Source organism: Xenopus laevis, chromosome 6L (genome assembly GCF_017654675.1).
Source record: "Xenopus laevis strain J_2021 chromosome 6L, Xenopus_laevis_v10.1, whole genome shotgun sequence".
Classification (NCBI taxonomy): Eukaryota; Metazoa; Chordata; class Amphibia; order Anura; family Pipidae; genus Xenopus; species Xenopus laevis.
In genome coordinates, this window is record NC_054381.1 from 124,300,837 (window position 1) to 124,328,311 (window position 27,475).

At 41.7% G+C, this 27,475-nt stretch overlaps 1 protein-coding gene across 1 annotated transcript; it reads left to right on the forward strand.

Moving 5' to 3' along the window:
• Window positions 1-4,318: 4,318 nt before the first annotated feature.
• Window positions 4,319-27,211, forward strand: sdcbp.L (syndecan binding protein L homeolog). Its single transcript, NM_001094149.1, is given in 10 exon segments — window positions 4,319-4,447; window positions 14,502-14,562; window positions 17,100-17,178; window positions 17,928-18,028; window positions 19,331-19,492; window positions 21,234-21,409; window positions 22,581-22,752; window positions 23,945-24,036; window positions 25,478-26,148; window positions 26,180-27,211. Coding segments are annotated over 8 exon segments (888 nt in total). The 5' UTR covers window positions 4,319-4,447; window positions 14,502-14,511; the 3' UTR covers window positions 25,533-26,148; window positions 26,180-27,211.
• The last annotated feature ends 264 nt before the right edge of the window (window positions 27,212-27,475 follow it).

The following is a 27,475-nucleotide window of genomic DNA, read 5'->3' on the forward strand; positions in this document are numbered from 1 at the left end:
ATCATAAAGTTGATAAGCCACCATACCACGCCAAGTTAAACCCCGTACAGTGGACCCTAACTTGTTTACCTCCGGTCAGGGACCAGGGAATGTGCATTGATTAATTAGCAAAATCAGTAGCACTTCCATTATATTTACACACATTTTAACTTAGCCTTGGAGTGCACCCACAACCCCCCAGGCTCTCTCTCTTAAAAGGGCCAGAACTAGGGGTAGGCAGAGTAGGCACGTGCCTAGGGCGCAAAGCTGGAGGGGCACCAGGCACGCACCTTCTGTGCCTCTCCTACCCCCTAGTCCAGTCCCCATTCTGGCCGACGTGTGTAATCTTTGTTTTGCGCATTTCGCGCATGCGCACTGGCGCTGTTTTCGCGCATGCGCACTGGGAGCGTTTCGCGCATGCGCCTTGGCGGCTTTTCGCGCATGCGCACTTGCGTATTGGCCGCTTTTCCCGGCCAGGCTGCCTAGGGCACCTGGCCGGTTGGCCCAGCACTGGACTGAAACCAAGGTTCAGGAGACACTTATCACAAGTAATGCTACTATAACCGGAGGTTAACAAGTTAGGGACCACTGTTCGGGTTTTACCTTGACGTGGTATGGTGGCTTATCAACTTTATGATCATAACTTTGTAACTAAAAACTCCTGTTTTTGTAAACACATGCACTTGCACACTGTATATACTGAAATATATACAGTATGCCCCGGGGGACCAGGGAATTTGCATTGATTAATTGGCCAAATCAGTAGCACTTACATTGTATATAAACACATTTTAACATAGCTTTGGAGTGCACCCACAACCCCCTTTGTATTTACAAATCCTCGTCTCTTCCGCTCTTTGACCTTTTCCCCTTTCTTGTGACCATAATGAGTCATGCTGTATCACAACTACCTCCTTTGCAGTCTGGTTTTATGCAGTTTTCTTATAGCCTCTCATATATTGTGTTACTTATTTAGCAGCTTGGTATTATTATCAGACAGACTCTCGTGTCCTAGCCCATAAAATTGTCTCTAAAGGTGGCCATAGATGCAAAGATCCGCTCGTTTGGCGATGTTGCCAAACGAGCGGATCTTTCCCCGATATGCCATTAACAGGCATGGCTATATCGGGGGTAATCTGATTGTTCGGCCGTATGGCCGAACGATCAGATTACGATGTGCCATGAGCTCCGGCGGGATCGGTCGGGTCAAAATCAAACCTGACCGATCGACCAAACGACCGATCTCCGCCGGGCGAAAGATGTCGGCACACGCCACACACGATCCGAAAATCGTACGAATCCTCATTTCGTACGATCCGATCTGTGTGTCTATGGCCACCTTTAGGGACAATTGTATTGAAGTGGTTACACCGCACTCCTGGAACTTTACTCACTTCTTCTGCTTTAGTGGTGCTGGTTATCCTCCGGCCTGACGAGGCCCTCCAATAGTAGCAATTTCAATTATGGATCCGCACACACCAATTTTCTGCAGTTTTCTTTCATTTTTATTCACCACCAATATCAACGTTTCGGGGGGTACAACCTCCCTTCGTCAGGATATACATTCAAATGTGAAAAAACACCTTTATAGGCTTAGCTCCGCCTACATTGTTACATGTGATCTAATTAACATTTTTCTTATATTTCCCCATTTAGGTTTCATACTTTTAAAAGTTCTCATAGTGCATAAACAGTAATTAATTTTCTCGTGAAATTTTCTCTTATATAAAATAGTAAAATATTAAATACTTATAGGTTGTTGTGATATTCCCCTAATTCAGGAAAGCCCTATACTTCCACCCATACCCTTTGTTTTCAAACAGTAAATCCATTTAGCCAGTGAATCATTTTCTACCTTTGTTGATATTATTATTTTCTCTCTATCCCCTTGACTGTTCATATCTGTGAAAAAATAGAGGGATAAAAACATTGTATCAATAAGTGTAGTTGGAAAAAAGGACAAAAAATTAGGGTTTAGACTCACTTGGGAAAGTGTATGTTATAATCATAAAAAACATGCCAAACTGAAGTTTTCATTGAGACCCTTTGGAGTTAGCGTTTTGAGTTGCCATATCCAAAAGGCCTCACGTCACAAAAGGTTCCTTTTAAAATCATTGCCTTTATCCTTTCGAACCACTTGGCAAATCTTAGAAGTGGTTCGAAAGGATAAAGGCAATGATTTTAAAAGGAACCTTTTAAGACGTGAGGCCTTTTGGATATGGCAACTCAAAACGCTAACTCCAAAGGGTCTCAATGAAAACTTCAGTTTGGCATGTTTTTTATGATTATAACATACACTTTCCCAAGTGAGTCTAAACCCTAATTTTTTGTCCTTTTTTCCAACTACACTTATTGATACAATGTTTTTATCCCTCTATTTTTTCACAGATATGAACAGTCAGGGGATAGAGAGAAAATAATAATATCAACAAAGGTAGAAAATGATTCACTGGCTAAATGGATTTACTGTTTGAAAACAAAGGGTATGGGTGGAAGTATAGGGCTTTCCTGAATTAGGGGAATATCACAACAACCTATAAAGTATTTAATATTTTACTATTTTATATAAGAGAAAATTTTCACGAGAAAATTAATTACTGTTTATGCACTATGAGAACTTTTAAAAGTATGAAACCTAAATGGGGAAATATAAGAAAAATGTTAATTAGATCACATGTAACAATGTAGGTGGAGCTAAGCCTATAAAGGTGTTTTTTCACATTTGAATGTATATCCTGACGAAGGGAGGTTGTACCCCCCGAAACGTTGATATTGGTGGTGAATAAAAATTAAAGAAAACTGCAGAAAATTGGTGTGTGCGGATCCATAATTGAAATTGCACCTTTAGGGACAGCCATGATGCAATTTGGATTATGAAAAGCTGGTAACCTTCCAATGTCAGTTGAACATACAGTATCTCTGTGATCTACCAGTTCCCTAAGGGCAATTGTTCCCAAACAGTAGGGCTGTCCCCTTGGGAGGCTTTAAACAGTAGTGGGAGGAGGGTTCAGCCTGACGGCCATTTAGGGTGAGTTTTGGGAAAAATACCTATTTGTTTGACACAATGCCATATCAAAATGTCATAATCAAAAAAGTGTGTATGGCAGATATGGTAGACCACATTATATTCCTTCTGTGTGGAATTCCCATGTGACTGCAATAAAGCATAAAGGGGCATATTTATCATATGATACACTTCACCAGCGAAATAAGTTACAGCTTTGTTTGTTCATATAGTTCCACTCTTGCATATTGTTTTATCATCCTATGCCTCAAAGGGGTAGATTTATCGAAGAGTTAAGTTAGAGATCTCCACAGTCCGCAGAGTGAAATACCTCCTCTCTCCATTCATTTCTATGGGATTTTTAAAGGCGTATTTATCAAAAGGTGAACTTTCACTATCACTCTTTGATAAATACTTCTTTAAAAAGCCCATAGAAATAAATGGAGAGAGACGGTATTTCACTCTGCGGACTGTGGAGATCTCTAACTTCACTCTTTGATAAATTTACCCCAAAGTGGTCTTAAATTAAACCAAAAAAATGGCTTGGTAGTTCGAACTATTGCCTTGCAGTGATGGGGTCCTGTGTTTGATTCCGCCCAGGGCACGTTTGTGAGACGTTCTGATAACATGGACCCTCTTGTGTGTGAATGTGATAGGGATTTTAGATTGTAAGCTCCAGTGGGGCAGGGAGATGTATAATCTCTGTAAAGTGCTGTGGAGATGTGACGGTTATTTAAAAATACTGGGAAATAAAATAGTGACAAGTACATGCCCCTTTTATCCTGGAGGAGCTGGAGGCAGAAGCAGGGTAGTGCATTTTATTATTAGGCATAGGACTGCCGGCTGGGGGGTCCAAACATCAGCCCCCCTATGTCACAACTGTAATTATAACCAAGCCTATTGTATCATGGGCCTTTATTTCACTACTAGAAAGCTTTATAAAGCACCAATTGCGCAGTGCTGTACACTAGAATGCTTTATAAATAGAAATGACATATCATTACCAATTACTCATATACATAATAAAAAGTGGACGTATAGAGCTGACATTGTGGTTGGTAAAGCATCATTTGTACTGGCCATGCTAATGAAAGCCTCTCCTGACAACTCATTGTGCGTGTTTTCTGTGTCTTAACTCGTGAAACTTGGAGTGGAGGAAATTGGCTTATTAAAATAGCAACACTCTTCTCTATCAGCCTCCAACTTCCCGTTACCCGTAGCAACAGTCACCAGCGCTACTTTTCGGAAAGTTACGTCAGCTGACTCGATCCCACCCTCTCCCCTTCTTCCTGTTCTCTCCATCTCCGCGAGACTGTGCACTAGCCTTTGTCTTCACGTGAGCGCGAGCCGAGTCGCATGACGTCAGTGCTGAGAAGAGACAGGTCGGGAGAAGGCGGCTGTAAGGAGGACTAGTTACCAACTAACGGGAAGGGCTTCCACTTCGCCTTGTTCGCCTGCTGACAGGTAAGCTGACCCATTCTCTGATTCATGGAAACATTATTTTCTTCTCTTACCAGTGCCACCAGCAGCAGGGGGTGTAACTATCCACCCAGGGGCGTCTGTGCTCATTTCTACAACTCAATTGCCTCTGCCAGGCAGGCGTCCTCCCCCAGCTGTGGTAAAGTGCTCCCCTCCCAGCTCTTTTAAAGTGCTCCCCTCCCAGCTGTGGTACAGTGCTCCCCTGCCAGCTGTTGTACACTGTTCCCCTCCCAGCTCTCGTAAAGTGCTCCCCTCCCAGCTCTCGTAAAGTGCTCCCCTCCCAGCTCTTGTAAAGTGCTCCCCTCCCAGCTCTTGTAAAGTGCTCCCTCCCCTCCCAGCTCTTGCAAAGTGCTCCCCTCCCAGCTGTGGTAAAGTGCTCCCCTCCCAGCTCTCCTAAAGTGCTCCCCTCCCAGCTGTGGTACAGTGCTCCCCTCCCAGCTCTTGTAAAGTGCTCCCCTCCCAGCTGTGGTAAAGTGCTCCCCTCCCAGCTCTTTTAAAGTGCTCCCCTCCCAGCTGTGGTACAGTGCTCCCCTGACAGCTGTTGTACACTGTTCCCCTCCCAGCTCTTGTAAAGTGCTCCCCTCCCAGCTCTTATAAAGTGCTCCCCTCCCAGCTCTCGTAAAGTGCTCCCCTCCCAGCTGTGGTACAGTGCTCCCTTCTCAGCTGTGGTAAAGTGCTCCCCTCCCAGCTCTTGCAAAGTGCTCCCCTCCCAGCTGTGGTACAGTGCTCCCCTCCCAGCTGTGGTAAAGTGCTCCCCTCCCAGCTCTCGTAAAGTGCTCCCCTCCCAGCTCTCGTAAAGTGCTCCCCTCCCAGCTGTGGTACAGTGCTCCCCTCCCAGCTCTTGTAAAGTGCTCCCCTCCCAGCTGTGGTAAAGTGCTCCCCTCCCAGCTGTGGTACAGTGCTCCCCTCCCAGCTGTGGTACAGTGCTCCCCTCCCAGCTGTGGTACAGTGCTCCCTTCTCAGCTGTGGTAAAATGCTCCCCTCCCAGCTCTTTTAAAGTGCTCCCCTCCCAGCTCTTTTAAAGTGCTCCCCTCCCAGCTGTGGTACAGTGCTCCCCTGACAGCTGTTGTACACTGTTCCCCTCCCAGCTCTTGTAAAGTGCTCCCCTCCCAGCTCTTATAAAGTGCTCCCCTCCCAGCTCTCGTAAAGTGCTCCCCTCCCAGCTGTGGTACAGTGCTCCCTTCTCAGCTCTTGCAAAGTGCTCCCCTCCCAGCTCTTGCAAAGTGCTCCCCTCCCAGCTGTGGTACAGTGCTCCCCTCCCAGCTGTGGTAAAGTGCTCCCCTCCCAGCTCTCGTAAAGTGCTCCCCTCCCAGCTCTCGTAAAGTGCTCCCCTCCCAGCTGTGGTACAGTGCTCCCCTCCCAGCTGTGGTACAGTGCTCCCCTCCCAGCTCTTGTAAAGTGCTCCCCTCCCAGCTGTGGTAAAGTGCTCCCCTCCCAGCTGTGGTACAGTGCTCCCCTCCCAGCTGTGGTACAGTGCTCCCCTCCCAGCTGTGGTACAGTGCTCCCCTGCCAGCTGTTGTACACTGTTCCTCTCTCAGCTCTTGTAAAGTGCTCCCCTCCCAGCTCTCGTAAAGTGCTCCCCTCCCAGCTGTGGTACAGTGCTCCCTTCTCAGCTGTGGTAAAGTGCTCCCCTCCCAGCTCTTTTAAAGTGCTCCCCTCCCAGCTCTTTTAAAGTGCTCCCCTCCCAGCTGTGGTACAGTGCTCCCCTGACAGCTGTTGTACACTGTTCCCCTCCCAGCTCTTGTAAAGTGCTCCCCTCCCAGCTCTTGTAAAGTGCTCCCCTCCCAGCTCTTGTAAAGTGCTCCCCTCCCAGCTCTTGTAAAGTGCTCCCCTCCCAGCTCTCGTAAAGTGCTCCCCTCCCAGCTGTGGTACAGTGCTCCCTTCTCAGCTGTGGTAAAGTGCTCCCCTCCCAGCTCTTGCAAAGTGCTCCCCTCCCATCTGTGGTACAGTGCTCCCCTCCCAGCTGTGGTACAGTGCTCCCCTCCCAGCTGTGGTAAAGTGCTCCCCTCCCAGCTCTTGTAAAGTGCTCCCCTCCCAGCTCTTGTAAAGTGCTCCCCTCCCAGCTGTGGTACAGTGCTCCCCTCCCAGCTCTTGTAAAGTTCTCCCCTCCCAGCTCTTTTAAAGTGCTCCCCTCCCAGCTGTGGTACAGTGCTCCCCTGCCAGCTGTTGTACACTGTTCCTCTCCCAGCTCTTGTAAAGTGCACCCCTCCCAGCTCTCGTAAAGTGCTCCCCTCCCAGCTGTGGTACAGTGCTCCCTTCTCAGCTGTGGTAAAGTGCTCCCCTCCCAGCTGTGGTACAGTGCTCCCCTCCCAGCTGTGGTAAAGTGCTCCCCTCCCAGCTCTTGCAAAGTGCTCCCCTCCCAGCTGTGGTACAGTGCTCCCCTCCCAGCTGTGGTACAGTGCTCCCCTCCCAGCTGTGGTACAGTTCTCCCCTCCCAGCTGTGGTACAGTGCTCCCCTCCCATCTGTGGTACAGTGCTCCCCTCCCATCTGTGGTACAGTGCTCCCCTCCCAGCTGTGGTACAGTGCTCCCCTCCCAGCTCTTGTAAAGTGCTCCCCTCCCAGCTCTTGTACAGTGCTCCCCTCCCAGCTGTGGTACAGTGCTCCCCTCCCAGCTGTGGTACAGTGCTCCCCTGGGACAACAATAGTGATGACGAAGGGGTGTTGCTATAGAGGGACCAAGTGGGGGCACTGATAATTCAGCATATGTCTAAGAAAAATCTCTTTTCCCCAAAGTTTAGGGGTTCTCTAAATTGATTTTGCTGTGGAGCCCAATGATTTCTGGTTATGCCCATGGTTATTTCCTTGTAGGGGGGCACTGGCCAGGGGTAGTTTCATGTTGGGGCACAAAGGACAATTTTCTTGGGGCCCCAGCTTCATTTTTGGTTCTTGGAGCCCCCAAAAAAAGGCCATTATATTGTATAGAAAAATTATTATAACGGTATGGGATCCTTTATCCAGAAATTTTTGAATTACAGGATGGCCTTCTCTCATAGACTCCATAGGAAAACTATACCCTCAAAATGAATATTTAAGCAAGAGATAGTTTATATCAAATTAAGTGACATGTTATAGAATCTAATCAAACTGGAATATATGTTTTAAGGAATATTGTATATAGTGCTATTTACAGTAAAATTTATAATTAACACTGCTCTAAATGTATGCACTCTGTCTTTAATATTTCTGTATGAACCACCCTAGTTTGACTGTATGTTCTCTTGTGGTCCCAGCTGTGTTAGGTTTGACACAGATAAGTAACTGGTAAAAGCTAGAATTTGTCACTATCCCTTTAGCGTAAGGCTGGTTGCCCACTGTAAAATTTGCGGGAGATTAGTCATCCAGCGACAAATCTCCTCTTCTTTGGGCGACTAATATCACCCAAACTGCTTTCCCCCTGCCTTCCGCCGGCTTAAATGAAAATCACCTGGGGGAAGGCACATGCGGCGATTCGTTTTCCGAAGTCACCCGAAGTTGCCTCATAAGGAAACTTCGGGCGACTTCGGAAAACGAAGCGCCACGTGTTTGTTCCCCCAGACAATTTTCATTTTAGCTGGACAGGGGCAGGGGGAAGGCAGTTAAATCTCCCCGAATCTGCTCCTCTGCCCCAACCCTAAAGATACACAGAGCTACTAGTAGAAGCTACTTTTTGTGGCTACAATATACCCTGCCATAAGGTGGCCATACACTGGCCAATAAAAGCTGCCGACAGACCGAGTCGGCAGCTTATTGGCCCGTGTATGGGGCCCCCCGACGGGCTTCACTGATCGAGATCTGGCCGAAAGTCGGCCAGATCTCGATCGGATGGGACAAAAAATCCCGTCGGATCGTGGCCGCATCTGTTCGTTAATGTGTTCCCGCGATCCGACTGCCCTTTCCCATTCGGATCAGCCCGATATTGCTCACCTCAAGGTGGGCATATCGGAGAGAGATCCGCTCGTTTGGCAACATGACCAAATGAGCGGATCTCTCCGTGTATGGCCACCTATAGACAACACTAAGAATTGCCTCTGCTAAAACACACGTAGGGGGGAATTTAATATAAGTCGCTAACGGAAAAACTGTTTGCGATGCAAAAAGTTATGCCGTTGTGTGAACAAATTTAGCTTTGAGCGAATTTAATATAGCTTTTGCGAGCATGGAAACTGTTTAGCGACCACTTCTGACAGTGGACGGCCGTTTGCGAATTTTATAGTTTGCGACAACGCGCAGTCAATGTAATAAAACTTCTTACTGAAAAAGTCGTTAAGTTTGCTCCAAAAGATTACGACACCTTCAAGCACTTCTTAAGAGTGCACAATTACAATACGCAATGCGCAATTACAATTCGCCACAGTTTAAGGAACAATATTACATTGCGAGATGTGGATTTTTAGTCTTATCGGCGCAAATTGTTTTGTTTTTGTAATGTCTTAATAAAGCCAATTATCACTATTGTCTATTTTGTAGCCATGACAAGTAGCTGCTACTAGTAGCTTTGTGTGTCTTCACTCTTAGCCTGAAGTTATTATGCTGTGTTAAAAAAAAAAACGAATACACCACACATCGCCAGGCTTCCCTGTGTAAAAAAAACAACAACATTTTTACGCGTTATTTCTTAATAAATTCTGCCAGCGTGTTGTAAAAATAACGGTGGCAAATCTGTCGTTCGCATGGTGTCAAATTACACAAACAATGCAATTTTTTACACTTTTTTTGGGGAATTTCATTTTACACAGCGAAATAAATATGCCCTGTGGACATTCCCCCTAAATCCAACCATGGTTGCTGTAGATTTATAGACAGCTTTGTAATGCCTTGATGTTGTTGTATATCAGACAGACGCAAGACAGATTGTTTGTTAGAACATTGCAGGATCTCTGGCAGCTGCAGCCTCATACTTGTTACTTTCGTTTCCTCTAGAAATGTAGCAACAGCCTGGGCACACGATTGTGTCTGTCTAGTTCTATTCTTGTTTCTGACTGTTTCCGATTGTATGTGAGTCTGTGAGATTACATAGTTAAATTACATAGTTAGGTTGAAAAAAGTCCATCAAGTGCAACCCCTCCAAATGAAACTCAGTGTACATACTTACACATACTATATATATATATATATATATATATATAATTTTTTTAATTTTGCATTTTGTTCACAAGGTCTTTAAATTGGAATTTCAGCAGCTATCTTCCTAGTTGGCTGTGGTTTGATTAAGCAACCTGTTAGATGAATAGGAGAGGCCTGAATGGAAAAATACGCAATGAAATGTAACAATAACTTTTTAGCCTCACAGAGCAATAGTTTTTTGGCTACGGGGGTCAATGACCCAGTTTTTAAGCTAGAAAGAAACAGAAGAGAGAGGCAAATAATAAAAGGGGTATTTGGAAAGATGTTAACAAGCGAGCCCTTTATTTTAGTGTTCTATATTTTAATTCCCCAATGACATTAGAACATCTTATCTTTAGAATAATTATTCTGGGTCCTTTTTAATTGCATCCTTTAAAATGCTTTATAATTTAAGTGCAGAATCATTGGCTCCTTTTAACTTACGGGGAAGGGTGGATCCATCTTTTTGAGTGATTAGGTATGGCTATTAATATGAGGCACACGATTTGAAAGCATGTAAGCTCCTTATCTTAAATGTACAGCTATTTTAGTTTTTTCTAAAGAATAAAGCAACACTGATGGAACCAAATCACATATATATGACCCAAAATAGCGGTAATTTTTTTTTAGGTTACAGTGTTTCAAATACATATAAATGCGGAGATGTCTAAAAATAGAGATTCTGTTTTCACGGGGGGTGGGGGGGGGCAGGAGGCCACATTCCTTTGCCCCTGGATCTAGGGTATACCTTTTTTGCATTTTCCATTTGAACTGAATATCCAGTATGCACATTATTGTATTTATAGTATTTTCTCTGCTGGCGGTTTCTTAAGGTGGCCATACACAGAGAGATTGCCAAACGAGCGGATCTCTCCTTGATATATGGCCACCTTGAGGTGGGCGATATGGGGTTGATCCGATCATGGGCCCTAAGGCCCAACGATCGGATCATAATGAGAGGAATACGGGATGTCGGATTGCGGGGCCGCATCAACGAACAGATGCGGCCTGCGATCCAACGGGATCTTTAGCCTTGCCCCATCGACATCTGCCCGACTTTCGGACAGATATCGATCTGGAAAGCCTGTCGGAGGGCCCGTACACGAGCCAATAAGCTACCGACTTTTATTGGCCGGTTTCTGGCCACCTTTAGTTGCACCGTGGGCTGCAATGTAACGGGTTTGGATGTTTTTCTGCATCATATTCGGTGTCTGGCTCCTTGGCAGTTCTCTCCGAGAAGAAGCATGCGCACTGGAAGCTGAGCTGGTCATGACTTCAAGAACATGCCGTGGGGTATATTTATCATAGTGTGAAGTACGAGATCCCCACAGTCCGCTAGAGTGAAATTCCGCTACTCCATTCAGTTTTATGACATTGCTAAAAGAGTATTTATCAATGGGTGAAAATGAAAGTTCACCCTTTGATAAATATGCCTTTCAAAATGCCATTGAAATTAAGTGGGCGGTGGAATTTCACTCTAGCCGACTGTGGAGATCTCCAACTTCACTCTTAAATATACCCCATGTGAGAGGGACCTCTGTGATTTTACAAAGTTGCAGCTATGGGTTGGGGCCCTGTCCGGCGGGGGGTTTAATTTTCCTTTAAACATAATTTACAAGCACGTCTTTTCTTCTCTTTTCTATTTCCTTCTCTGCTTATTGTTGTTAAAATTGCAAAAAAAAAACAAAACATACTTTACAAGAGGTTGGTGCAGTGCTTAGCAGTGGTTTTAAGAAAAAAAACTTTGTAGATTTTGCCAGATCTATGATTGTTGCTGCTAGATTTCTTAGTGAATAAGCACAGTTCTAAGGATACTTTTTAGAAACCTGTAAAACGTGTGCTGCTAGTTCTGAAATTGTCATTTTCAGGAACATTAAGTAAATAGTTTGAAAGCTGCTTTGATTGCAAACAAATCATATGACAGTCATCTGCTTGTGGGCTTGATGCACTAATCCTCTTGTGAAGTCACAAGTCATTTTCTCTAAACCGAATTTCATTCCCATGTACTTACCATAATTGCGTAACTCTAAAGACTGGTGAAATGAGAGAAATGAGCGCTTTCATATTCTCCATCTGTTATTCCATGCGATAATACAATTTCACTATAAATCAGGCCAGTTCATACAATGTTCTTATTTTTTAAATCTGTTTTATTTCAGACACAACATGAAATTATGTAAATAATATCAGCCCTTTCAATGAACTTAAAGGGATACTGTCATGGGAAAAAATGATTTTTCCCCCCCAAAATGCATCAGTTAATAGTGCTGCTCCAGCAGAATTCTGCACTGAAATCCATTTCTGAAAAGAACAAACAGATTTTTTTACGTTTAATTTTGAAATCTGACACGGCGCTATACATATTGTCAGTTTCCCAGCTGCCCCCTGTCATGTGACTTGTGCTCTGATAAACTTCAGTCACTCTTTACTGCTGTACTGCAAGTTGGTATGATATCACCCTCCTCCCATACTGCCCCCCCCAGCAGCCTAACAACAGAACAATGGAAAGGTAACCAGATAACAGCTCCCTAACACAAGATAACAGCTGCCTGGTAGATCTAAGAACAGCACTTAATAGTAAAAACCCATGTCTCACTGAGACACATTCAGTTACATTGAGTAGGAGAAACAACAACCTGCCAGAAAGCAGTTACATGCTAAAGTTTTGGCTCTTTCTGAAAGCACATGACCAGGCAAAATGACCTGAGATGGCTGCCTAGACACTAGGGATGCACCGAATCCACTATTTTGGATTCGGCCGAACCCCCGAATCCTTCACAAAAGATTTGGTCGAATACCAAACTGAATCGAATCCAAATTTGCATATGCAAATTAGGGGTGGGAAGGGGAAAACATTTTTTACTTCCTTGTTTTGTGACAAAAAGTCACACTATTTCCCTCTCCGTCCCTAATTTGCATATTGGGGTTCGACCAGGCAGGATCTGAATCCTGGCCGAATCCCGAACCGAATCCTGGATTCAATGCATCCCTACTAGACACCAATATTACAACTAAAAAAATACACTTGCGGGTACAGGAATGAAATTTTATATTGTAGAATGAATTATTTGCAGTATAAACAGTGTAATTTAGAAATAAAAAGTCATAAAAATCATGACAGAATCCCTCGAAGTATTGGCTTTTTGTTCTGTTGGCATTGTGCTTAAAGACTTTAAGCTTGGGTGGGACTGCCCAAACCCTTTGTGTTAATCATTTGACCAGTGAATGTTGCAGCTGAGGACATAAAATATTTAGCATTATACGCTTCAGCAGTCAGCAGTCCCTTTCTTTGAGATTGAGTGACATAACTGAACTGCCATTGTTCCTGGACATTTCTACTTCACTCACAGTTTACTTCAGGGCACGTCTAATAAAACTGACTAGTTGGAAAGGTGGCATCTTCTGTTAGTGCCACGTTGAAAGTCAGTTGCGTTCTTTAGTGCAATCCATTCTTCTATCAGTGTCTTTTAATGATCTAAGGGCTATAGGCTCAATTATACACGTGTATCAGCAATGGGGAAGCTAAATAGCGAATGCTACTAATTGCAAGGGGCGCCTGAATATTTGTGTTTATATAATGTATATGGTGTATAGAGTAAAAGATCATAAAAAGGACATATTTTCACCTTACGATTCATGCTCTTTTAAATAGAAACTAAGAATGAAAGGCATTTCCTGGGCAGTTAATAACTTTCTAGTTCAAATTGAAAGTAAAGCTCAAATGTAACCCAAATTAAAAATATTACCTTTTATCAGCTGAATGATAATGTTTATATAAAGTAGCTTTCCTTGGTATAACTATGCGGGGATTTACAGTACATACACCAATGCAGGTTTGAACCTTTTCTGTGGTGTATACAGTATATATGACAAACAACTTTGAATATAGTTGATTATTTATTTGCTGATTTTTGCATAATAGATATGGTGCAGTAGGGCAGAGCAGAAATGCTTTATGTTTAGCTGAGGATACACAGAGCGTGGTCTCCACTACTCTCAGCCTGAGTCTTTTTTGTAGGCTGAGAGAAGCCTATCCGCTCTCTTCTACAGCTCTGTTTATTGCACTGAAAAATAAAACTTCTGCCTGAGTGCAGCTACATTGAGTGGATACTGGCCCGAAAAACACAAAAACGGATCTCTGCTCCATGTACCTGCAACCAGGCAGAAGCTGTATTTTTCAGTGCCCATAAACCTACACTCAACTTCTGCCTGAGTGCAGCTACATGGAGCGGAGATCCACTTTTGTATTTTTTGGGCCAGTATCCATCCACTCCATGTACCTGCACTCAGGCAGAAGTTTTATCCACTTCTCTCAGCCTGCAAAAAAGACACAGACTGATAGAAGTGAAGCCACATCTTCACCTGCCGTAGCCTTTGGCTATGCCCACTTCATTTATAATAGCCCCAAACCGGAAAGGCACAGAACTAAGAAGTAATGAAACCAGATTGCACCTGTCTTGAGTGATAATTGTGCAAGTCTCTCAGGCTGTTAATGTGTTTTCATTACTCAAGTTAATTAAGCCTTTTAATTTTGCCTGCTTCACCTTTTGTATTCACTTGATCAGAAATAAATACATCCATAAAGGAGGATGTTATAGATCCCCTATTTAGTCCTTTGTAATGAAAATAAATTAACATGGGAGGTTAAACTACTCAGTAACTCAAGAATTATATATATATATATATATATATATATATATATATATATATATATATATATATATATATATATATATATATATATATATATATATATATATATAAAATATAATTATGTGATATATATGTGAAGCCCCAGTCCAGTATAACTGACCAATTTTTAATATGCTTCCCATGAACGCTAATGTCACAGGGTACAGGTAATGGTGGAATGTGGGCCCAAGTGGCCATAAACCAGGGCTGATGCTAGCTATATCAGCATGTTTCATGTTTAATTTTTTTTTGTTTTTGTTCCAGATCTGTGAAAATGTCTCTATATCCCTCACTGGAAGACCTAAAGGTTGACAAAGTCATCCAGGTAAGTTTTGCTTTAGCCATGGCTTTTACTGTTGAACTGATCTATTCAATATGGCATTAATGCTTCACTATGCTTTATGGGAAGAGAAGGCGTTGTCTTGTTTTTAGTAAAGCATGGATGCCCACCCATAGAAAGTGCTATTCTGAGCCAAATGTTCCAGGCAGATTTGCTGCAGGATATTCAGGCTTGTTGGATGATGCTTCTGTACATCAGTTTTCCAATACAGTATTCCGATTAGAAGAAATGAGGTTCCGCATAAATATTCAGAAGGGATTTTTAACAGTGAGAGATGTGGAATTCTCTCCCTGAATCAGTGGTACAGGCTGATACATTAGATAGCTTTAAGAAGGGGTTGGATGGTGTTTAGCAAGTGAGGGAATACAGGGTTATGGAAGATAGCTCATAGTACAAGTTGATCCAGGGACTAGTCCCATTGCCATTTTGGAGTCGGGAAGGATTTTTTTGCCCCTCTGAGGCAAATTGGAGAGGCTTCATAGGTCCTCTGGATCAGTTAACAATTAGGCAGTTTAAAATAGAGTTTAAAGGTTGAACTTGATGGACGTGTCTTTTTTTCAACCTGACTTACTATGTTACTATGTAGTAGTGCCAAAGATTCTCAGCTGGACTGAAATCAATGCTGTAGCTGGGCTATTGTAGGATATTCAACTTCTTGTTTGTGAACCACTCCAGTGTTCCTTTGAGATCACTTGGAATATAAATGCCATATGGTATTTGCTTCTATTAACTGCATCCATTTTTATTTTAATGCATCGATCATATTGAAAACAGAACATTTCTTTCAGTCCAGTATCAGAGGGTAAATAGTCATAATTCGAGGAACTGTGTAGAGCACCGTTCTGCACTCAAATGAGTACGAGTACAGTGGTTTATTCTTCTTCACTCGCACTGTGACATTCGTGAGGAGCATTGAGAAGAAAGAGCATTTGGCCTGACTTGAATTGCTAAGTACTATGAACATTAATAGCGTGTGTCCTTGTAAACCCCCAAAGAAAATAGCTGAGCACCAGCTAATGGGCTTTTACTGCATGAGCTGTCTAGTAGCTTCCTACAATCATTTATTTATTTTAGCATGATTGATCTGCTTTATTTACTGGAACAAAAAGCCACCGCCTTCTATGGTTACTAATGGATAGATTTCATTTTTAAAGGGAACAAATGACTAATTTATTACTTTGTTCAGTTGATCTTTCATTGCTTATGCGCAGCAGCAAAGCAATCCAGTTGTGAGTCCAGGAATGTGACCTGTTAACCCCAAGAGGGCAATATGATATTTCCCATGCCCAGCAGCCAGCATCATAGAGTTCTGAGTCAGTGCTGTTTTCTGTAGCGGAATATTAAAGAAACAGTAACACCCAAAAATGAGTGTTTTAAAGGAATGACAATATCATGTAATGTTACCCAGAACTGGTAAAACTGGTGTGTGTGCTTCAGAAACACAACTATAGTTTAAATAAACAAGTTGCTGTATAGCCATGAGGGGCAGCCATTCAAGCACAGGATACACAGTAGATAACAGATAATTGCATACTACAGACCTTATTTATCAGTTGACTATCCTGTACATTTTCTCCTTTTTCAGTTGTGAATGGCTGCCCCCATGGCTACACAGCAGTCCTTTTATCTAAACTATAAGAATGTTTCTGAAGCAAACACACCAATTGTACCAGTGCAGGGCAACAGTACATTACATGTTCATTACTTTAAAACCCCTTCACTTCTGGTGTTACTGTTCCTTTAAGATAGGACTCGCTGGAAGAGAATGCAGACAAATACAACCACAGAGGAAAAAGGAAACTGAAAAATGTAAATCGCCATAGAACATGCACACGTTTTGGAGCTCATAACCCAGTGTAATTGGATGTTACTGGGCCCCACAGCAAATTCATTTTAGGACCCCCCTGGAGGTTGTCCAGTTTTGTCAGTACATGTTGAAATTGCTTATTAGTTAGGGCTTCATGGGGTGCCCCTATACCTCCTGGATGCCCCGGCAGCTGCAGGGTCTGTTTTCTCTGTAGTTACGTCCCTGTCATAACCCGTTGTCATGTGCACATAGGGAGTTCCCCTTTAAAATCATTGGCAAGTTATCGCCAGCCAATCCAGCCATTCTTGGCCAAATTGGCTGTATTTCTAGAGGCAAAAACAGACAGGGATGGAAATGGATTTTATGATGAGTGTGCTACACAGGCCTCAGGACCAGCTCATATTTCCATTTACAGTGAAACCTCCATTTTACATCCCTTGATTATAAGTTTCCCCTCATTGGTTTTTTTTAGTCCCACCTATATATTATGCATAATATATTTCCCTGATTTTACCTTTTTTTCTGTAAAATGTAAAATGGCATTCACTGTATATAGCCTTATTCAGATACAGCAGCTAAATCTGATTTCAGGTTAAAAGAAAGTCTTAAATTTGTACTTTTTATACAACATGCACAATAATATAACATACTACACGATGTAGTCTAAATAACATGTGATATCAATTGCTATATTCATGCTTTTCTTTTTCTTCAGGCACAGACAACTTTTTCTGCAAACCCAGTCAATCCAGCAATATTACCTGCTGCTTCAGCAGCAACGGCTCAGTATGGTGGTAATGTTTATGGATTTATTTTTTTTTTTTTTTGCCTGTTGTATCTTAAGCTGGTCATACACAAAAAGATTTGCTTGTTTAGCGAGCTTCCCAAACAAGCAGATTTTTTTCAATAAAGTGGGCTGATTTGATGGTTTGTGGTCCCAGGCCAATATCATGAAAAATGGGTTGTGGTAGAGTTCTGCAGCGGGTCGATTACCTGCCAGTTACCCGCAAAAACCTGTAGTACCCTGCCGGTTGTGGGTAGAAGTTCCAGGTGCGGGTATAGACGCAGGTTGGCGGTTCTGCAGGTTTGTGGGTCGGGCCACTGGACTTTTCAATAGCGCTTTTAACGCAATTTTTCTGATCATGCCTACTTCCAATGATGTCACTTCCGGTTTACAATGACAGCACTTCCTGATTCTTGATGGTCAGGGGCTCGCGGGTCCGGGTTGTGGATAAGGTACTTGCAGGTCGGGTAGTGGGTCCAAGCGGGTAGGAATGTGGGTTGTGGATCCGGGTTGCGGATTGCAGGTAGCGGGTACGGAGCAGGTACGGGTCGGGTACGGGTTCCAAAAAATGGACCCGCGCAGGACTCTTAAGTTGTGGGTCACTCAGTTGGGAAAGGGGTAATAAACTGGTTGTGAGTACAGGTTGAGCCAACCTGATCTGTCCACTGTATGTATCTAAAAATGTTCCCCACTTTTTAAAGTTGATTCCCTACTGCATTCACAAATCCTTGTAACCAGGGTGTTTTTGTTTTTGCACAGGGATGTACCCTAAGCTTTATCCAGAGCTGGAACAGTACATGGGCTTAAGTCTCAGTGAAGATGAAGTACATAGAAATATGTCTATGGTACCTTCTGCCGGGGTTGGTAATCATTCATCTACAGCTGTCTATTCAGAATACAACGTTTTATTAGATATAAAGAAATTGATTCAGAACTTATTTTAAAGCGCAGTCTTCACTGATGTAAAACTTTGTGTTGTTTGATACACAGAGTAGAAACAAAATCACAAATGCACATGCCATTTAGAGGCGATTTGCTCCACTTTAGGCACATATAGCCCTATATTTATCAACATCTTACTGAAAAGAACATGAAACTTTAATTACATGAATCCTTAAAAGCCTATATTCTTCTAAAAATGTCTTTGTCTGTGCCCATATTACGTTATTGTGGATAGACTGGTGATGGTCAAGCCAAATTGACATGAGTTTAGATGGTTTGGGTATCTACAGAGTCCTCTAGACATCTCTCACTGAGGTAGATCAGTCTATAAATAAAGTCTTTGTGTAGGGCAAATCCAAGGCAGTAAACTTTGACTGCAATTTAGTTTAATAAAGGACTGAATACACACTACGGGGGTTATTTATTATAATCTGAATGCCAAAAACTGTAAAATTGGAATTTTTAGTGGAAAGAAAAACTTAAATTTTTCAGATTTATTATACCCAAAGGATGGATCCATATTTTTAGAATCCGAAAATCCAGCATCTCAGACCAGTTAAGGTTGTATATAAGTCAATGGGAAAAATCTCGAAGATATCATGATCTGCGCTGGGTTTCATGCAATTATCCGAAGATTTTGTGGCTTTCGGGTAGAAAATCCGAAAAATTTTTCTTGATTCAAATTTTTCACAATTTTTTTGAGTTTTTTTCCCACACAGGAAATTTTCGGGAAAATATATTGATAAATAAGGGGAAATAACCTGTGTGGATTTGGTCGGAGTATATTTCAGAAAATAATGATACATTTGGATTTTGCTAAATAACCCCCTACATATTTCGGGTTAGGCCCATTATCAAGTGATTTAGCCTGAAACATAGTGTGTATTCACTCAATAGACTAAATTGCAGTCAAAGTTTACTGACTTGGATTTGTCCACAAAAATTATTTATTTATGGACTTATTTGATTGGGATATCGGCACAGGATACCCCATGGCACAAGCCACTAATTGCAATCGGTGAGCTACATCGATTCTTTAGTATGTGGGGTAGATCACCTGCAGCTATTGTCTTCTATTTGGCATGCATGTGTTTGCTAAGACATAACTGAATTCTGTAGCCCACCAAAAAGATGTCTGCTGTTATTCTCACTGGGTAAAATAAATACTTTGTTAATGGATTATTCTGTTATTTCTCTGCTGGTTTTATATTCCTGTTTAGAACCAGGTAGCAGTACCAACGGCTTTGAACAACATGGTAGCTCCTGTGTCTGGAAATGATGTTGGAATCCGCAGAGCGGAAATCAAGCAGGGAATTCGGGAAGTGATATTGTGTAAAGATCAGGATGGAAAAATTGGCCTTCGTCTGAAATCCATTGACAATGTAAGTGAGGATGGAAATAACTCGTTAAGAACAACCTTGCTGTACTGCAGATGCTCTCGTTATATGTAAATCAATATGCTGGGGGGAGGAGTCAGGCTAATGCCAGGGATTCACATGCTACTTGGGACATATAGGCCCAACCACTTACTATTAATGGTATACTGCTCATGTATAAGAAATCCTCAACATTTTCCAGAGCAGTATTGATTCTCATTATGGACAAGGTCCACCTGAGGGCCCTGGTGCTTCTTCTATAAAATCCTAAGCAAAAACCAAATATGCTGGTTACATTTATAATTGTAGCTTTCCTCTTTTTGCTTTCTTTTAAAGGAGAAGGAAAGGTTAAAACTAAGTAAGCCTTATCAGAAAGGTCCACCTAAATATACCAATAAACCCTCAAAGTAATGCTGCTCTGAGTCCTCTGTCAAAAGAAACACAGCATTTCTTTCCTTCTATTGTGTACACATGGGCTTCTGTATCAGACTTCCTGCCTTCAGCTTAAACCTCATTGCCCTGGGCAAGAGCATGCTCAGTTTGCTCCTCTCCCCACCCCCTCCCTTCTCTACTGTAATCTGAGCCCAGAGCAGGGAGAGACTCAGGCACTAAGTGATGTCACACCACATTAATACTGCAGCTCCTATCCTAAACAAACAGAGAGTTTCTAGAACATTTTACTCAGGTATGGTAAAACATTCTACAGAATAAATATAGCATTCTAGCTTGCACTATTTAGCTAATCTATTGGCAATAAAATGCCTCCGTAGCTTTCCTTCTCCTTTAAATGTCATGCATAAGGACATAGTTTAATGTCTTGACAGGTGCTTTCGGTAGACTTAATAATAATAAGTAACAGTAATCAGCCCTGTATAACAGGCAAACCTAATTTTCTGCTTGATAATTAGTGACGACCCCTAAGCTTAGCTTCTCATCAGCTGCTCAAATTGCACGGAGTATGTGAGTGTCCAAGATGGGAAACTCCTGTGACAGCTTTGAAGTTCTGGATCATTCCTACTATAGAGATGCTGAGCCTATAGGCTTGTTCAATAAGTTCAGTATATAAAATATGGCATTTCTCGACATATTCATGTTTAGGGTTTTGTTCTCCTTTAAACGAAAAGTAAAGCTTTACTAAAGAAGTGGGCTAGAAAAATTGTACATTATGTTTTGGGTTTCTGTACCAGCCCAAGGCAACCACAGCCCTTTAGCAGTAAAGATCTGTGTCTCCAAAGATGCCCCAGCAGCTCCCCATCTTCTTTTCTGCTGATTCACTGCACATGCTCTGTGCTGCTGTCACTTACTGAGCTTAGGGACCCACTCACAATATACAGTACACATAGAATAGAAATGTCACAATATAAGGCTGATTAGTAATTAATACACATAATTACTACATGGCAGCACAGAAACCAGTGCAATTAGCATCAGAATTTAATAATCAGCCCTGTAGCATCAGCTTATATTACAGGCCAAGATCATTTTCTGCTTGATAATTAGTGACGACCCCTAAGCTTAGCTTCTCAACAGCTGCTCAGAGCCCACTGAGCATATGACTGTCACAGACACTTTCCAAGATGGTGACCCCCTATGACAAGTTTGAAGTCCTGGATCATTGCTGCTATTGAGAGGCTGAAACTTTAGGCTGGTGCAGTGAGTTCAGTATATAAAATTTTTAGCCATTTTCATGTTTAGTTTTTGGTTTTCCTTTAATGGCAATTTGAAACGTCTTTCCTTCTCTTTTAAGGGAATTTTTGTGCAGCTTGTACAAGGCAACTCTCCAGCATCCTTGGCCGGCTTGAAGTTTGGAGATCAGATCTTACAGATAAATGGAGAGAACTGTGCCGGATGGAGCTCGGATAAATCACACAAAGTGCTGAAACAAGTCTCTGGAGAAAGAATCTCTATGGTTGTTCGTGACAGGTTAGATGTGTGGTTCTGTATAGCTGTGTTATCAGTGGACACACACATATCAGTCTGCACATAATACACTGGCTCGTTAAACGCTCCAAGCATGACTAGACAAAGAGTAATATAAATTATTAAAAGGCATATAAACTCTCCAAAGAAATGCTCATGTTTCTCCTCTGCTCAGTAACTTCAATTATCTGAGCAGAGTAACAGAAGACTTTTCACATGGTAGTCATTTTTTAAGTGAGGGAAAGAAAAGCATGTGTTTTGGGGCAGTAGTACAGGTATGGGACACGTTATCCAGAAAGCTCCGGATAATGGGAAGGCCATCTCACATAGACTCCATTTTATCCAAATTTTTAAAAAATATTTCCTTTTTCTCTGTAATAATAAAACAGTTCCTTGTACTTGATCCCAACTAAGATCTAATTAAACCTTATTGGAAGCAAAACCAAGGTATGAAGATCCAAATTAAGGAAAAATCCGTTATCCGGAAAACACCCAGGTCCTGAGCATAATAGGTCCCATACATGTACCACTCATTTAATAAGCTGTGTTGTGCCACATTTCAGGGTGCTTATTTTGCTGTAAATCTCCCAAGAAAAGAGCAGATTACATAATATCCTTAAAGAAGAAGGAAAGCTACGGAGGCATTTTATTGCCAATAGATTAGCTGCAATAGTGCAAGCTAGAATGCTATATTTATCCTGTAGAATGTTTTACCATATCTGAGTAAAAAGCTCTAGAAGCTCTCTGTTTGTTTAGGATAGCAGCTGCAGTATTAGCTTGGTGTGACATCACTTCCTGCCTGAGTCTCTCCCTGCTCACTTATAGCTCTGGGCTCAGATTACAGCAGAGAAAGGGGGGGGAAGAGGAGCAAACTGAGCATGCTCAGGCCCGGGGCAAGGAGGTTTGAGCTGAAGGCAGGAAGTCTGATACAGAAGCCCATGTGTACACAATAGAAGGAAAGAAATGCTGTGTTTCTCAGACTCAGAGGACGCAGAGCAACATTACTTTGAGGGTTCACTGGTGTATTTACGACCTTTCTGATAAGACTTATTTAGTTTTAACCTTTCCTTCTCCTTTAAATTAAACATTTATTAACCACCTAGTCCAGCTGATGAGCTTTGGATACAGATGGCATTTGTGTACTCAAAACTGTCATTTGTTATATATTTTTCAGACCTTTTGAACGCACTATCACCATGCACAAGGACAGTACAGGACATGTTGGATTTATATTTAAAAATGGCAAAATCACCTCCATTGTCAAAGACAGTTCTGCAGCAAGGAACGGCCTCCTCACCGAGCACAATCTCTGCGAAATTAATGGTCAAAATGTGATTGGATTAAAGGTATGAGTACAAATGGATCAGGCATGCCATGTGATGCCTCCACAGCACAGTACAAATAGGTCAGCAGGTCAATACAGAAAGGTTTTCCTTTATGAAATATCTGACAGTTAGAAGGTGCCAGTTGGGAGTGTTCTTTCCTGTGAGGTCAGATACAATTTATTGGAATGTGTATGATCAGCTTTAGGCTGTACTTTATTCATTAGTAAGAATGGGGAAGTCTATGAATGAGTGCTCGTTTGTACATTTAGTTGCATTCATTTTAATCTCTCTCCGTTCACACCGGGGGAAATTCTAAAGCCAGAGTCGTGCTTTTCTTCTGTGATGTCAGAGCCTATATGTAGAAAGGTAGTGATATGAAGCGGACATCCTTATCCAAGTGAATGTCATCCCCTACAAGAATAAACAAGCAGAAGAGGAATCGTAATCTATGTCTTTGTTTTGCTGCTCCTGAACAAATTCTTCTATGTGGGATCGCTCCCTTGCACAGCTATAATGCTTGCTTACCATGGAGAGTGATGCCTTAAAGGAACAGTTCAGTGTAAAAATAAAAGGGTGGTAAATAGATAGGCTAATAAAAAAATATTTTCTGATATAGTTAGTTAGCCAAAAATGTAATGTAGAGTCTGGAGTGACTGGATGTGTAACATAATAGAACAGAACACTACTTCCTGCTTTTCAGCTCTCTAACTCTGAGTTAGTCAGCGACTTGAAGGGGGGGGGGGCACATGAGCCTTAGCATTCAGCTCAGATTCAAAAGCAAATAGTTATGATTGGTTACTGCCTTGTAACCAATCAGTGGAAAGCAAGAGAGCTGAAAATCAGGAAGTAGTGTTGTGGCTATTATGTTACACATCCAGTCACTCCAGCCTTTATACATTACATTTTTGGATAACTAACTATATTGGATAATTTTTTTCTGTTTACCCAGTTTTTATTTTTATACTGAACAATTCCTTTAAGGCCATGGTTTCCTTACTGCAAACTCTCTGTTAAACATCCCTTTTATAACTGCCAAAATAAAAGTGCATATGGGACCCTCCAGTCATTGTTGCTCTGATCCAGTTATGTGAATGCATCTTGTCCCAACTAACATAGTTCACTTGTTGTAATATATGTTTTGAGCCTGGTATTATCATTCTGTAGCAGCGGCACATTTAAGGCATACTTTAAGCCAAGTGGTTTTCCCCAACAGGATTCTCAGGTTGCCGAAATACTTGCGACATCAGTGAATGTGGTGACCCTTACCGTTATGCCATCCTACATTTTTGACCATATGGTTAAAAGGTAAGTGTGGAAATATAGGCCTCGTTTGTATCGCTTATTCCTTGTTGCCCCATCTAGGCACAAATTTTAGCTTTAAAGGGGTTGTTCAACTTCCAACACCTTTTTTAAGTTCAGTTGGTTTCAGATTGTTCTCCAGAAATAGACTTTTTTCAATTACTTTCTAATTTCTATGTGTCACTGTTTTTCTAATATTGAAGTGTAAAGTGTCATTTTTCATCTTCTAAAGCAGCTCTGGGAGCGGGGTCGCCGACTCTGTAAACTGATCTAAATTTAGTTATACATTTCTTATCTTTGTCCCTGCAGAGCAGAATCCCTGAGTTTCATTAAAGTTCATGTAAAGGCAAAAAAATAAAATCCAATTTTTACTTTCTTTAATGAAAAAGAAACCTATCTCCAATACACTTAAAATGTGTACCGTTTTTATAAGAAACCTGACTGTATGCAGTGAAATTCCACCTTCATTTACTGCTGTGGATAGGAATTGTCAGACGGTCCCTAACTGCTGTGCAGGGAAACAATCATACTTATGAACAGCAGGGGGAGCCCCGCCTTACTTCCCAGCCATGCAGAATTCAAGCAGCTTTGTTTGTTTCCCTGTAGAGCAGTCCCCTTTACCATTTCCAGCTGCAGGGACAACGATCATGGAACCAGATTTAAACAGATAAATTTGGAGGATTATTTTGCTGCAGCCACTGGTTCTGCAGAGTTGGAGAAAGTTCGTATTAAACAATACAAAAACTATAAAATCTACATTAGATTACATGACGACACAGGATCCAGTGCAGTCTGTATATTCTGATTATTAATCAGTCTTGCCATATCAGCTTCTGGCAGATATTATTTGACTTGTGCTGTTTTGATAATTTATGACAATCCCTAAGCAGCCCAGACCACACTGAGCATGTGCACAGTCTTGGTCTTGCAAAGATGTTTAACAAAGTCACAAGATGGTGACCCCCTGTGACCAAATTTGAAAGCATAAATCATATGTTTTATTGGGCATGTGATGCAGTAAGTTCCTGTTTTCAGTAAACAATATACAGCATTTCTAGCCTTATTCTATTTTAGACTTTACTTCCCCTTTAAAGGCAGCTGTTAAAATTGATACAATTGTTGCCAATACTCCAGAGATGCTGCTGAGAAATGGATCAACTCAATGTTGCAAAATTGTAACATTTCAGAGTCTGCACCTGAATTACTGAGCTGCCAGACTCACACTATATTCGGACATTAAACGTGAAACTTATATTTTGGAAAAACTGTAAAAAATAAAACGTATTTGGAAAAAGTCGTTATTTCTGGTGTACAGTCTGAAACCAACTGAACTGAACTGTTTGGAAGGTGAATCCTTTAATGGGCAACTTGATGCATTTCATGTGATGTACATCCAGCGAAATGATTCTAAATTGTAGACTCACCCATTTATTTCTTCTTCCAACAGAATGGCTTCCAGTGTTCTGAAGAGCTTAATGGATCATTCTGTCCCTGAGGTTTAAGGGAGAAAGGAGCATTTTGGCTGAGCTTGGACTTTTTACTCAGCACCGTCAGGATAGCGTCTTACACAACGAGATTTTTAACACTGCATGTTAGCATTTCCATTGTATTAATGAGCAACAATATAACAATACCTTACCTGTAGCAGGGGGTAGATTGTGCCCAGTTATTTTCAGCAAGGACCTAATTCTGATGATTCCAATTCATTAAAATTCCACTAGGAACAAAAAACTCAGTTCTGGGTAGGGATGCACCCAATCCACTATTTTGGATTTGGCCGAATCCTTTGCGAGAGATTCTGCAGAGTACCGAGCCAAATTTGAATTTGTTTATGCAAATTAGGGGTGGGAAGGGGAAAACATTTTTTTTACTTCCTGGTTTTGTGACAAAAAGTCCTGCGATTTCCCTCCCGACCCTGATTTGCATATACAAATTAGGATTTGGATTCATTTCGGCCGAATCCTGCTGAAAAAGGCCGCATCCCAAACCGAATCCTGGATTCAGTGCATCCCTAGTTCTGGGTAACTGTCAGACTTCCAGATGTTATTTACAGCAGGGGTCCCCAAACTTTTTTGGCCAGGGGACCAAAGAAGAGCCACATTTTTTTGCAAGGACTGGGGGGGGGGGGGGCGAGGTCCGGCGTTCAATTCGGCTCGCCGGCGTCCAATTTGGCAAGCCGCGTTAATTGTTAGATGGCCCACTTCAGGACTGGCTGAGGCCCGACAGTTGGGGACCCCTGATCTACAGCCATCGGTAGGATGTTGGGAATTGTAGTTCAACATCTGGAGTTTTGGGAAGTAGCTTCTGGTATTGCAGAAGTGCCTGGGTAGCAATGGTTATCGACTGCTGGTTTAATAATGCAAGAGTCGGCCATCCTCCATCATCACTGCACCATTATACATCTGATCCACACAGGGAGGCAAATGCACTTTTCTGTTTGTATGTCTTTCTGCAGCCCAGAAGGCTTGCCTGGTATATATATATAGTGAATAAAGTACCCCCTCTTGTAAAATATAAGGATATTAGAAGTTACAGAGGAGTTTCATGACCATATAAAAACACGAGGCCGAAGGCCGAGTGTTTTTATACAGGTCATGGAACTCCGAGGTAACTTCTAATATCCTCATATTTTGCAATTGGGGGTACTTTATTTATTATAATACACAAGTTTCAATGAGTCATGTGACTGAAATGACATCAGAACTCACCGTTTATAAGGATATCATTTACAAGATATTCCTGGCTTTTGTGTATTATAAATATATATATACACACACTCATATGCTGTAATTTTCTATTTCATGTACAAGATGGCTATTTTCATACTGTAAGGCAGGAATGTCAAATGCATGCAATAAATTAATTCTCAACAGATCAGGATACTAAAGTGTAACTTAACAGGTCTCTGAAATCCAGAATGTATTTAACATCCTCAGTTTGCTGCTGACTTTCTTATTATGGTCTGTCCATCGCCTGCACTTGTATTATTTGTAGGCTCCCTCTGATTGGCTAACGTGCATGTTGTAGTCTAAGCACTGAGCTGCTGTTTTTCAGTGAATTTTTCATCCTTAGTGTTTGAGCAGTAACTTAATTACATTTGCTTTCTCTTAAATTTCAGTCTACTATATTTTGTATACAGCATATCATGCTTAAAAGAATAAAGAACAAATAACTACGGCAACAGACTTTTTTTTTTTGTTTTTTATTTTCACCTGTAAACATTTATGTACACTGACGTATTTATGCTCTATAAGAGCAACCCTATCACATGCTGCTGCTGGTAAAGTCCACAAGGCAGAGGAGGCTTCAACAGACGTGACTTTGGTTAAAGGGGAACTATTGCGAACATGAAAATGTAATATAAGCTTCATCATACTGAAATAAGAAACTTTAAGTATAATCAATTAAATATTCTGCATCATTTCTAAAATGATCAAGTTTATGT